Source organism: Eurypyga helias, unplaced genomic scaffold, assembly GCF_000690775.1.
Source record: "Eurypyga helias isolate BGI_N326 unplaced genomic scaffold, ASM69077v1 scaffold1641, whole genome shotgun sequence".
NCBI classification, from domain to species: Eukaryota; Metazoa; Chordata; class Aves; order Eurypygiformes; family Eurypygidae; genus Eurypyga; species Eurypyga helias.
In genome coordinates this window covers 39,348-51,992 of record NW_010228740.1, presented here as the reverse complement: position 1 = coordinate 51,992, position 12,645 = coordinate 39,348, and the positions used below count along the sequence as shown (strand labels likewise).

The window sequence follows — 12,645 nt, the reverse complement described above, 5'->3', positions numbered from 1 at the left end:
AGCCTGGGCACTCACTCACAAGCCAGGCCCACGCCTTACTGTGAAATGACATCAGGAACACCTGTAACCTTTGGCTGGCCGAAGGGAGCAGATGCTAACTACACCGGAGATTCCGAATTACATATTAGTTAGCGTTTAAAAGAGAAAATGGAAAGTATTGCCCACTGTCTGTTGATTTCAGAGTGCTGCTCTCACATCTGTTGCACCATCTGGATTATGAGTTTATTTACCTGTGTTCAAGAAACGTAAAGCTGAGAGAGACCACAACAAAGTAGAAAAACAAAGGGCTTGTTTTTGGCTGGATTTTCAGGCACACATGTTATATAAAGAAAATAGCATCAGAAGCTCTGCGGGAAATGCTCTGAGCTTACAGTTAAAGTCTCCTGAATAGCATTGAACAGTTCCCACAGTACACACATTATAGCTACTCTAAAAGCTTAATGAGTTTGCTTCGGCATCCAAACTGGAGAAAAGCTTTAGCCATTAATCGGTTCTTAATTCACTGTCGCAGCTGGATGTAATTCACTGGCTCCAAATTGATATGTTCCTTTATTTAATCTTTGCAGCCTCAAACATTTTTAGCATTACCATGTGCCCCCACGCACACCCTCAATCTAGAAGAAAGATGTTTAATCCCTTGCATACTTCAAGTTCTCATAATAGGAGACTTCATTGCATTGACTCAGCTGATCAGTAACTTCTAACCTTTAATCTGGAAGTAAAACGGGGTTTCCAAACAAACAAAGCACGCCTTTTGTTATTGTGAAGTACTGTGCCAACAGCATTAATAAAGGTGCATATTATCAACAAAAAAAAGGAATTTTTACGGAGGAAATCTCTAACCCGTGAGTATGGAAAGGAGGAGGACCTCCAGCTCTTATATGAAAATACTATGTACCATGTTTAATAAAATACCATTTTTACTCAGCAGTCCTGCAATACCTTTAGAAAAATCATGTAGTATGTATTAATCCTAAGCAGTGTCAGATAACGCCTGAGGTAGCAGACACATATACATCTGACATCTGATTTTCTACCTTTTTTGCAGCATTATTGCAGTACTAGAGGACCTTTCCATGTGTTCAGGGAATGCTAACAGCTACGTTATGGCTGCTGTCTACACAGTAGGAAAAGAAAAGAAGCGTTCAGAATCGTTTTTCCCTACTCACTCTATCCAGCACATCTGCATACGAACAAGTGTGATTTTGCACAAGAGATGTGTGTAATTTATGTACCCTCCTGGTGCATAAATTGTCCCAGTATACAAAATGAAACAACATTATGGCTGAGTTTGGTTTTATATATCTCTAGTAGCATTAGAAGGAGTTGAAAATTATAGTCATTAATTACGTACATAAAGAAACCCTTGTGTATTCCTGACCCTACACATAATCAAGGAATTTGGGTAACATTGGTCTCTCTTTCTCAGCTTTTAAAAGCAGAAATTAAGAAACATCATTTTGCCATATCTTCCTTTTGAAAGAATGAAGATGCTTGATTTCTAGGTCACGAGTGTTTGTGCAACCCAAACTGCTAATAACTAAAAAATAGATTTATGAAATGGTTTCACTGCAACTGTCGCTGGACAATAAGTCTCTATCTTATCATTAAAGAGAAAAAAGCATATTAACCATAGTTAAGTGCAGGACGCAGTAAATAAAAGATCTGCTTTTTTGAGGAGAGAATAAAATGAGTCTACAGTGTGAGTGTTCAGGTTGCCAGTGTATCCTCTGCGCCAGTTGAGCAAGCAAAAGGCTGCTAAGGCATGGTTTGCCAATTTTATTCCTCCCAGAAATGTCAATGAACTTCTAGCTAAAAAGGAAAACCTCCAGATTAGACATGTAGTCTTTATGGTGATTCTTCTCATATGAGAACTGATTTAGTGTCAACATTGATTTTACACTTAGGATAGCTTATTCTAACATAGATCCTTTATTTGGTGAATGATGATGTCGTGATTCCATTTACAGGTAGCTGAAATTAAAAACAAAAACCAGAAGGATCTAGAGGAAATAAATTGAGAATATATAAAATTGTTTCTAACTTATCTATAAATTCTTATCATTATAAAATAAATTTCTACTTCTATAATCTTATAATTTCTAGTAAATGAACTGGATTCGTTGCTGACCTCCCAGAATACATTCATAGCAAAATTAAAGGAAGAATGTTGTATGTTGGCAAGGAAGTTGGAGCAAATGTCAGAAAAATACAGGTTAGTATATTTTACTTACCGTGTCCTTGTTATTATTAGGACATGCTTTGTTATTTTTTTAGTTGTATTTTAATACTTACTATTATTCATGTTGTCCCAGCTATTACAAATTCTCTCAATGTAGTATATGCCACTTAAGAAACATAGATGGATTTTTATCCAGGGAAATTCTAGTTTTCCACTTCTCAGATTGTTCTTCAAATTTCTTAAACAATTATGATGTAAAAATAGCATATATATACTATTTTACTCCTGATGTTCATATCCTTAACATGAAGAGTTTTTGTTAATGAAACTACAGTTTGAGTGTAGTTTTGTTATGAAACAAAATTATATGAAAAACACTAAATATTTAAGTTCACAAAACTGTAGGCTGTTAGTTTAATTATTTACTTAAAGCTCCATTCACAATACTACACACTGAATATTTACCTCTGAAATAATTGTCAAAATTGCTTGTCACTGGAACTCTGATGCTGCTGCTGCTTGTTATGTGGTGCTCTTGTTAAAATCATTAGCAGGTCTAAATACAAATCCATTAAAAATTCAGGAATAGAACGAATCCTGGAAGCAATAACTGGTTTAAATATGTACCAAGTATGAAGGTATCTATTTAAAAGTTCTATAGGACAGGACTGTCTTTAAAATATATATATGTATATGCAGTTCTTTGTAAGTAATTTGATTTTACACTTTTAAGTGTGCAAATAGTCTGTGTTAAAACTTCTGCAGTGTGCATGTTCAGAGTAGTAAACAGGACTTGAGTGGTGAGTTGGCATTCTGCAACTTCTGTAAAATTCATGCAAAGTGAATGTGGTAATTAAGGATTCATCTCTCATGGCCTATGTGAAGTGAGGAAATCACACCACAAAGGTAGAATTGGTTTTCAAGATTAGACTTTCTTTCTGCTGGGAAGATTTAATCATCCTGTTGGGGTAACGTAACAAGGGCAGTTTTTGAGCTTGTTTATCCCAGTATCCCGTTTCCATGATATAAGTAGATGACTGACATACATACATATATGATGCTTCCCACAGGTACTGCCTCCACTGCCCCTCCTACTTTCCACTGAATATAAATAAATAATATGAATATAGCTAGCTGTTAAGTGGCTGAACTTGGGAGATGAATCCCCATTGAGAGCATTTGGGGAAGAAATGAGAAACTTGAGGTAATGTAGATGAACTTACCTTGCAAATGTTGTGATGGGCAGTTGAGAGAAGCAAAGAGAATTTTTCTTCTGAAAAAGCAAAGCTCCTCTGCTAAAGTAATACAAAAATCTAAATAGATTCAAATCATATTATTATTACAGCAATAAAAATGCACACAGACTTTGTTGCTAGAGCTCACAGTCACAGACTAGTAACTGTAAAAGGATGAAGGAAAGACAGAAAACATACTGTGAAAACACATTATTCTCTGAAAATAAATACCAGAGATTGCCAAGTGTTTCTCCACCTAGCAGCATTAGCTGACTATGTCAGGAACCTGAAAAAGGGAAAAGGAGCCTTCTTGGATCTTCATGAAGTGGTATATATTGCACACGAAACAGTATAGAAGAATGTATGAAGGCATTTCTGAGCAGTGACCCTAAAATAGCTTGAGCTTGCCTTCATGGGAGTGGGAGCTGCTGCAGTCCAGAACAAGAATGGAGAAATAGGTAGGGTCAAAGCAAGCTTGTGAAAATGAAAATGGAAAAGTGGAGCTGGGGATGACGGAAAATGGTGAACTAGTAGATAGCTTCAAAAGGTGATGTAAAAGTTGGGAGTTCACATGCAGAAAATGACTGGCAGAGTTCTAAATGCATGATCAGTATGCATCTTCCAGCAGCGTCTCTCCAAAACGCAATCTTCGTGCTCATTGTCACTGGACAGAGTGTAAAACCACAAATCTGGGGCAGAATGCTGTAGATTTATCTTCTGAAAAACAAGTAATTTTTGGAAGATTTTATAACTTAGTTCTCAGGTACATTAATAAAAGCAGATCATGAAGCAGTAGTGTCTCCTATTTTCATGGGAAAGATTTTTTCTCTTTTTTTTTTCTTTTTTTTTTTTTTCATGCTTTATCATAAATTGAATTTTGGACCTGGATGTGTATTTTCTTGGTATATTTCTAGAATCTTTGTGCCTTAGTTTCCATGGGATTAAGAAATGACTATACTAGCAGTACTATTATTTAATTGGTAGAACACTCAAGTGTGTTTAATAACAGATGCAAGAGTAACTTTTATATAAAATTTGGAGGGTTTTACAGGAAGTAAAGGGCCCATTTGTAATAAGAGTCATTTCACATTCATCTGTCACAACTACATATTTGCACGATTTCCATGGGATGTCTCTGAATTCCACTTATATTTTTGTATTAAATACAGGTGTTCTGAGAAATCTAAACTGAAGTTTTCTCATTTATATGTAAGCTGGAACCATTTTTGTGAGCTAGCCCCTACACAGCATTAGAAAAGCTTCAGAAAGACAATGTCAGACAAATGATAAACCCCTCAAGCTGTGCAGAAAGAAGACTGTCTGTGAAGGTTTTTGTATGCATAAGCATGTTTAAAAATATAGTCCTTTGCTGATTTCTTCTCTCTTTAGTTGTTTTTTTTCTCTGATTGTGACTGAGTTTCTAGGTTGTAGATTAATGCTCAACACGACCCACTGTGTATTTGTGATTTGCGTTTTGTAATTAAGGGGAACAATGGGAGTCCATTGGGTCTCGTTATATATAATGGTTGGTTTAATTTGTTTCACTTCTATCTTGTTAATTGTAAATTGATCATTAAGATTTGAATTCTAATCTGTCACCAGGGTTGTGAGTATTGAAGCTAGAGCAATGATCCTGGTTTTAATCACTGATGATGAGAAACAAATTTTATAATTTTGGTACATATTGCAGTTCATATATTTTAACACTGTATTTTATGGTGTTATAAATATTGTTAAATGACTTTTAGTGTAGTTTTACTGTTTGGACTATAATGTATAAATTATATTACTGGTTTGGCAACAGTAGGCATCCAACTGTGTGAGTTTAATTGAAGTAAAGAACACACACCCGGCTGAACTATTTCTCTGCATGTTGGTTGACTGCAGTCATTGCGCTCAATACCAGGGGTAAAATGTTTGTTGAGGGTAGCCGTACGAAGATGTGAGACAGTCTGTCTGAAGGATCAGTCAGTAAAATTATATGCAGTAATACTGTGTCAGCAGAAAATATTTTAGAGCATGTATTTAAATGCTGTGGAAGTAAGCGATTGGTTTTAAGAGGAGGAAAAGGCAGCACTTAAAAAGCACTGCAGTGCAAAAGGTGGTTCAGAGGAGTAAAGGCAGCATTGACATGTTTGTGTTCAAAAATCAGCTCATCCTAAAAATATGCTAAGACTGGCTTTGAATTGTGACTATTTAACATTTGCTGGTTCTTTGCCTCCAGTATTTGAATGGGGGTTTTTCCCAAGACTCTTTCATCAGGAATGGTAGATAAAAACTTAAATTTCTGTTTAAATAGAAGTTGATGCTTTTTTGGTAGTTGAATGAATCCAGAAGTATAGAGGGGGGGGGGTTGTTGTTATTGTCCCTGTCCTCCCTCCAGTCATCATCGACTATGTTTAATGTAGTGACAAGTAAATGAGATTTGGCAATATTTATTACCCATCTACTTACAAGCGTGGATTTTACATTTTCATTTCCATATGACGTCGTAGCTTTGCTCTGTGCAGCTTTGAAATAATACCAATTTCATACAAGCCTTTTGAGTCTGTCAGGTCTCAGAAGCACACACAGACATGTTAACGTGACTGTATGACTTGTGGGGCCAGCCTGAGCCTGCAGAAGTGCAACTCCATGCAGAGTTCAGCTCAGATGGCAGCATTCCAAATGTCTGCACGCTCCAGTTTCTTCTAAGTCCGCCACGGCTTACTACTCGCTCTGCTGGACCCAGAGTAGCTCTTGTGGAGCAGCATCGGCATGTCCGTGCTGTGTCCTTTAGCTGTTGTGGATCCATCAGACATAGTGCTCAGTGCACAGATTTTTCTGATTTACCTCTGTCCCTGTCATTACGTGTGGGCTGTCTCTAAGTTTGGGACTGTGTACTTTGGCACCTGCCCTCCTCTCTCTCCCATCCCTGCTGTGGCAGCTTGGGAGCAGAGCGATTCATAAGCATTTACGGAGACCTGGTCCTGCCTCTGGCTGGATAGAATTGCTACTCCTACTATAAATGTGCTATCACATTCAGTGCAGTTGCTCAGGCTTATTACAGTTATGGTTCATTCTGTGGGGTTTTTTAACCCAACAATTTTGAAGTTACTTAAATATTGCCTAGAATTAACTGTCTTAATCTTGGAAACTGAGGTGGGTGAGTGGTATATTTAAAGATGCAGAGGTAATCCTTGTCAGGGGATAATGAAGACTCTTGGTGTACAGTCTTGTATTGGGACTGGTGTTCTCTCTTTAATGCCGACACACATGAACCTTTTAACATTGACCTTAACAGGCATTCAGCCCTTCGTATGTGCTGTCCTCCAAAATTTCAGTGCACTTAAATCTGGGTGGTCAGACTCTTAGATGTATACTTGGAAGGGACCTTGTGTAAATAAGATTTTAACTGGAATGATTTTTTTTTTCCCTTCCAAGTTCAACTCTAATTGCAAAAGATGGAGAAGAGAGCGCAAGTTATGTGGTTCAAAGCGTTAGGCATTTAGAGCTTTATTTTAGAGATTAGAGACCATTCTACTCATGCCTTCAATTAATTCAGTACATTCTTTCGTTTCCTGAATTGTAATTTTCAGTAGTGTTTTGGTTAATTTGAATCCTTTGATCTTTCCAGAAAGATTTCAGGCACCTTCAAATGTGCTGGAGAATAGTAAGTCCCATTAAAATTTTTGAGATTTTTGTCACCTTGAAAGTTGTTTCTGCTGTTTCTGTGAATGGGATAGCCATATATAAATACAGAAAAAGAAGCAGCATCCCCCAGTTGGGAAACCCTACAAACACAATAATTTACAGTATTCCCACATGGCAAACACTGTTTTTGCATTTTGTTGGCAAAATGGGACACAGGATGGCAGATGAGCTTAGTCCTTGTTACTGCTTGGTTGTGCTTTGTTACGTTAGGTCTCTATTGAGCCACTCTGTGATGGACCTTTGCTTTTCTCCACTGATTGTCTGTCTTACAATATCAGCATCAGGTACAGACTGCATTCATGCTGTGTGTGTGATAACAACTGGTCCAACTGACCAGTTAATGCTGACATTTAAGTTGCTAGTATTTCTGTTAAATGATTGACAGTTCAACTTCAGTTACCTTCCTATAACATCCTGCCCACTCTTACGGCCCTCTCTAGGAAATTCTTGTGCATTTAAATTTGATGTATGAATACATCAGCACAATCCTGATGTATTTGTCAGTGATGTTCCATAATAGAGCTATAACTCCTTATCTAAATTCAATTACAGTCTTCTTCCAAAGTTTCCCTTGCTAAGTTGTTTAAGATTCACAGATGATATCATGTATTGTTCTCTATTTAAACATGGAAAGATTATGTTGTCATTTCCAGATTTGACTTGTCAGTGTAACAACATGTTTTTGAGGGAGGAGTATTCCTTCCCCCCTGCACTTTGTTGTATTTTTCAGAATGTCAGTTGTTGTTGCATTCTGTAACACCCAGGAAGGTAAAGTATCTTTCTGCTGTAGCTGCAGCATATTTGAGTTTATGATTTAAAGATATCTCTGAAGCATTTTAACCTCAAGATCTGGAGTGGCAGATGCCATAAAACAAATTTGCTTGCTTTTGATTCTTATTTTCTGATGGTATAGCAGATTCTGACATGTTCTCATTAACCTTTTCCAAAGAGTTAAACTGTACAAATGCATAATGTATATTTTATCACAATTTAATCTGAGATCTTTTCCTGATATTAAGAAACAGCTCATGCCTGTTTCTCCATGGGCTGATGGTTAGAGATGTAGCGAGTAGCAGACCCAGGTCATTCATGGATCTGGTGTCTCTGCTTACCCGTGAAGAATAAGAATTGCTAGAGGTGACTAATTTTCTTAAAGGCTGTGCTGAGTTTTATGTAGATTAGTGTGTGCCTGTATGATTTTTTTCCTCTTGTTTCTTAAGGTTTTATTAATTTTTCTTCTGAAGTGGTGGGTTTTTTTTGGTTGGAGGGTTTTTTTTAACCTGTGTAATGGTATTTAGGCATATTGTATTAATAAAGTTTCTAAAACAGTACCACTATTTGAGAGTTCAACCTGTACAGTACACGTTGAAGTTTTTAATAGTCTTTTTAAAAATTTGATGTTATATTTTATTAATAAAGAACTTGATATGTATTTTCAAAATGCTGGCCAAATTCTTGCTTAACAAGTATGAATTTCCATTTATTGATCTTATTTAACATCTACGTATAATGCCGAATGACATTGCCTGTTTAAATTAGGCTGAAATTAGCATAGCCAACCTATGACTGAGTGATTGCCATTGGCAGTCATTACCAGATACCCTTCAGCATCGTGTTCTTTTGTCTTAAGAATATTTGAAAAGCAGTGTTTTGTTTCTGTAAGTTCTAGTAATAGCCTGTTTATGCATTACTTATACATGTATGAAATGTTATAAATGCTGAAGCCACATATTGATGGCACGCTGCAGGATGAAATCTGACAACATCCATCATCACTGTGTTTTACTTCTGTAGATCTGAAGTCAACCAGCTTAGTCAGGAAAAAGAGTATCTTCATGGCAGATTGGAGAAGATGCAGAAACGGAATGATGAATTGGACCAACAATGTATCCAGCATGGGAGAATGCATGAGAGGATGAAGTCGAGGTAGGAGGTCCTGTTAATCTGTCAGTATGTGGTATGCTCTACTGTACTTGTTGTGTTGTGTAAACATAAAAATGACACTAGGTTGTTTGAAAGTAATATTCTTTCCTTATGACCACCCTTCCCCCTCCTCAAGCATTCTGTCAAGTTTTTTTATAACATCTTTTGCTTGTGCCATTTTGGATAAATAAAAGGAAAGCTTGAACAACATAGTCTTCCAAAGAATTTAAGCCTAGTACATATGTGTGTGGGCTGCTTCGGCTGTTCTCTGCTCTAACTTGGATGAATTGTCTTACCGTACTAAAAAAAAAAAAAAGGGAGGAGGGAGGAGGAAGGTGGAAGAGGTTATTCAGTAATATGAATGGAGAGTACAGATGTGGATTCTGTAGTGTCATGTCATTGGTATGGGGTTTGGGTTTACCATCTTACCTTTCTTAGTAATATTTAACTTGTATAAACAGACAAATTTTATTCAAGATCTTAGTAACCAGAGAACTATTCACAGCTTCCAGGCACTACTAGCCTCTCAGAAAAGCAGCGACACCCTCAGGAAGAGCTGGGAGCAGCTGCAGAGTGATACCCAGAGTGATATTGCCTTGCACTGTGACTTAGATTAGTTGTCCTTAAAAGGTCACTGTGCAGACTTCTCTGTGGTACCAGAAAGTTCATCTGTGCTCTCTTGTTCTGTTTTCCACTCCACATTCAGTGTAACAGGCACAGGAAAAGAGCTTAGGCATGGTTGGGAAGGTAGAGGATAGAGTAGGGAGATGACTGAGAGGCCCAGCCAGGCTACATCTTGTCAGTAGTGAAAGGCAACAGCCAGTTTAACTTCCTTTGGACTAGATAGTCCTGGATGGGCAAAATTCTGGTTGATTTTTTTTGATCACTGACCACTTATTAGGAACACAGGTTGCATCTATTGAAGTAGCCAGTTCTGTATACTAATTTTTTTCAAATACTGTGAGGTTTTGGGTTTTTTTTTTTCTGTCATCTCTTCATTCTTTGTCCAGATCAGCTCCTTTGCAAGCTCTCCATGCATTCTTTTCAGTTTTCCAGACCCCCTTTCTTTCCTCTTCCTTTTCAGATTTCTGTCTGTACCTCATCCTGTTCTTCTGTAACCCAGGCTTGTAGTCATCTTCTATAGCTCAGAGAACAGAGAAATTAAAAATCCTACAACTTTGTCCTTAATCTATGTGACCACATAATCTTTCCACTTATCCCGCCTCCCTTTTAGTTTCTTTACTTGTGGTGGATTCTTAGCATATGAGGGACATGCACTGTGGACTGAGGGTTACTTTCAGGGGGAAAAAAAGAATTTTTTTCTTTTTTCTCCTAGCTGTTCTACTGTAGAATTATTAGTATCTAGTTGAAATTAAGACTGCTTTGTAAGTTTTTAGGACAACCTTTCCCATGTCTGAACCGAACAGATCTACTGGAAAATTTTGCTCGTTCTCTGCAGCAGCAGCAAAGATTATACACTAGAAAAGATTGAAAGCATTAATCCAGAACAGAAAAGTGGTTTGAAAGCAGAGTGGTCATGCTTCAGGCAGTGCCTTACCTTCTGCTGCTGTTTTGCTGACAACAAGGAGAGAAAACAGGACAGTGATAGCATTTGTCGTCTTTAATATTTTAGAATATGCAAATATGGCAGAGATTATCACATATTTGAATCATGAACAGTATACTTTACCAGTGTTTTAAGAGGGGGGTGGGTGTCTCTTCTAACATAATTTTAATTATGATCTTGCACTATATTAATTTAAAATCCAGGAAATAAGTGACAAGACTGATATGATGAACTGCTGTAAAAATTCAGTATAATACAACTTTAGTTTCCATGTTTCAGTCCCCCAGTGCTATAAATTGGCTATGATGTATTCAGATTTAGGTGATGAAAAGCAGAAAGTGCAACTACAACAAATAAGTCTCCAAGTTTCTTTTGTTGAAGGACTTCCACCAAATAAAAATGGCGATTTTTCTCTTCTGATTTTGAAAATATAGATCTGACTGTGCTAGAGGTAGAATAATAAATAATAATAAGGTGGTTTGCCTCAGATTTTTATTCCTCTCTCAGTTACTAATAATCACAGCAAATTTATTACTTCTTAACACAGTATGTTTCCCCTTTGCATGCAGCTCAAATAGCACTGGTCTCTTTGCAATGCTGCAATGTGGGTTCCTACCTCATTTTTTCTAACTGTTGTTATTCTGTCTCTCTTTAGAATGTTTCTTGTATGATTTTGACTTAACTTAGGACCTAACATTTGCATTTGGATACTAAGGAGTTGTGGTATTTGCTTAAGAAGAGAACTCTGTCACTACTTGTGTTCTAGGACAATATGACTGGCCCTGATAGAACTATTTTGGGGAAGGAGCAAGATCTAATTGATCAGTCAGCATTTCTTTTGGAGCAACAATGTTTTGGCAACTGTGATGGTCGCATTCTGAAGGCGAACAAGATAACTGTTTCTCTTCCATCCCTATCTTTCTGTCTGAATACATGCTGCAGATGAATATAGTCCAAAATTATATGAGCGGGTTTTAAAGAGAGAGATTAATTTAAGTTGCAGTCTTAAAGATGATTTTGATTCTTTTCAATGCAATGCAAATATCCATCCCTTTCGTTATGTTTTTGCTGAGTGAAATGCTTCATTAAAAGTAGATGTTCATCTAAATGATAGAGTTAGCGCATGCTGTTCGGGCAGACTGGAATTGAAAGATGTATGGTTTGCAGGACTAGAGTGATTATTAAATTCTTCATATTCCCATTCTGTAGTATGTGTTCATAGTAGAAATCAGCAGGTAGCAGAAAGTACAGAATTTCTTAAAAGGGCGCTATAAAGATAGAAAACTAGCCAAGAATAAAAACAATGTGTAGCGAAAATAAAAGGTTAAGCTACACATTTTCCTTCTGTCCTCCACTCCACACAAAATAAAAAGATTCCAAAGGAAGGAAAATTCAAAATCAAATTAATTGGGTAACCGTACATGTAATGTTAGTTCATTCTCTCTGTCTGTTTTCAAACCAAATTCCAAGGCATGCATTTTCACCTCTGTAGTTAGACCAGTTCTGTAAATGCGGATCCACTTTCTCACTGACTCTGTTCTCTTCTGATTTGGGGAGCGAGAAGAAAAATACAAGAATCTGTCTAGATCTGTTATTGATGGAACATACTTATGAGTAAGTGATATTTGCCTAAGCTGCCATGGGTCAAGATTTCATCAGGCTATTTAAGCTTCCTCTGAACTTAATTAACAACTCTCACGGGTAAAAAGTTCAATTATGACATTTCTGTTCTGCATCTATTTCTCGTAAAGCAGGCATTTGATCGTAAGTCATCTATTTAGAGCAGTTCTTCTGCGGACAGCCTGTGACTAAAATGGGAAGCATTTAATTTAATATAGCTTGGGTCAAGATTTCATCAGGCTATTTAAGCTTCCTCTGAACTTAATTAACAACTCTCACGGGTAAAAAGTTCAATTATGACATTTCTGTTCTGCATCTATTTCTCGTAAAGCAGGCATTTGATCGTAAGTCATCTATTTAGAGCAGTTCTTCTGCGGACAGCCTGTGACTAAAATGGGAAGCATTTAATTTAATATAGCTAGCGC

The 12,645-nt window shown here is 37.0% G+C and overlaps 1 protein-coding gene across 1 annotated transcript in view; it reads left to right on the top strand.

The window, feature by feature from the left end:
• Window positions 1-12,645, top strand: part of LOC104515929 (serologically defined colon cancer antigen 8-like) — a 47,064-nt gene that overhangs the window by 83 nt on the left and 34,336 nt on the right. Inside the window, exons 2-3 of the mRNA XM_010160103.1 lie at window positions 2,107-2,215; window positions 8,905-9,036. Of these exons, the coding sequence (XP_010158405.1) occupies window positions 2,107-2,215; window positions 8,905-9,036 (241 nt within the window). The remainder of the gene's footprint in view (window positions 1-2,106; window positions 2,216-8,904; window positions 9,037-12,645) is intronic.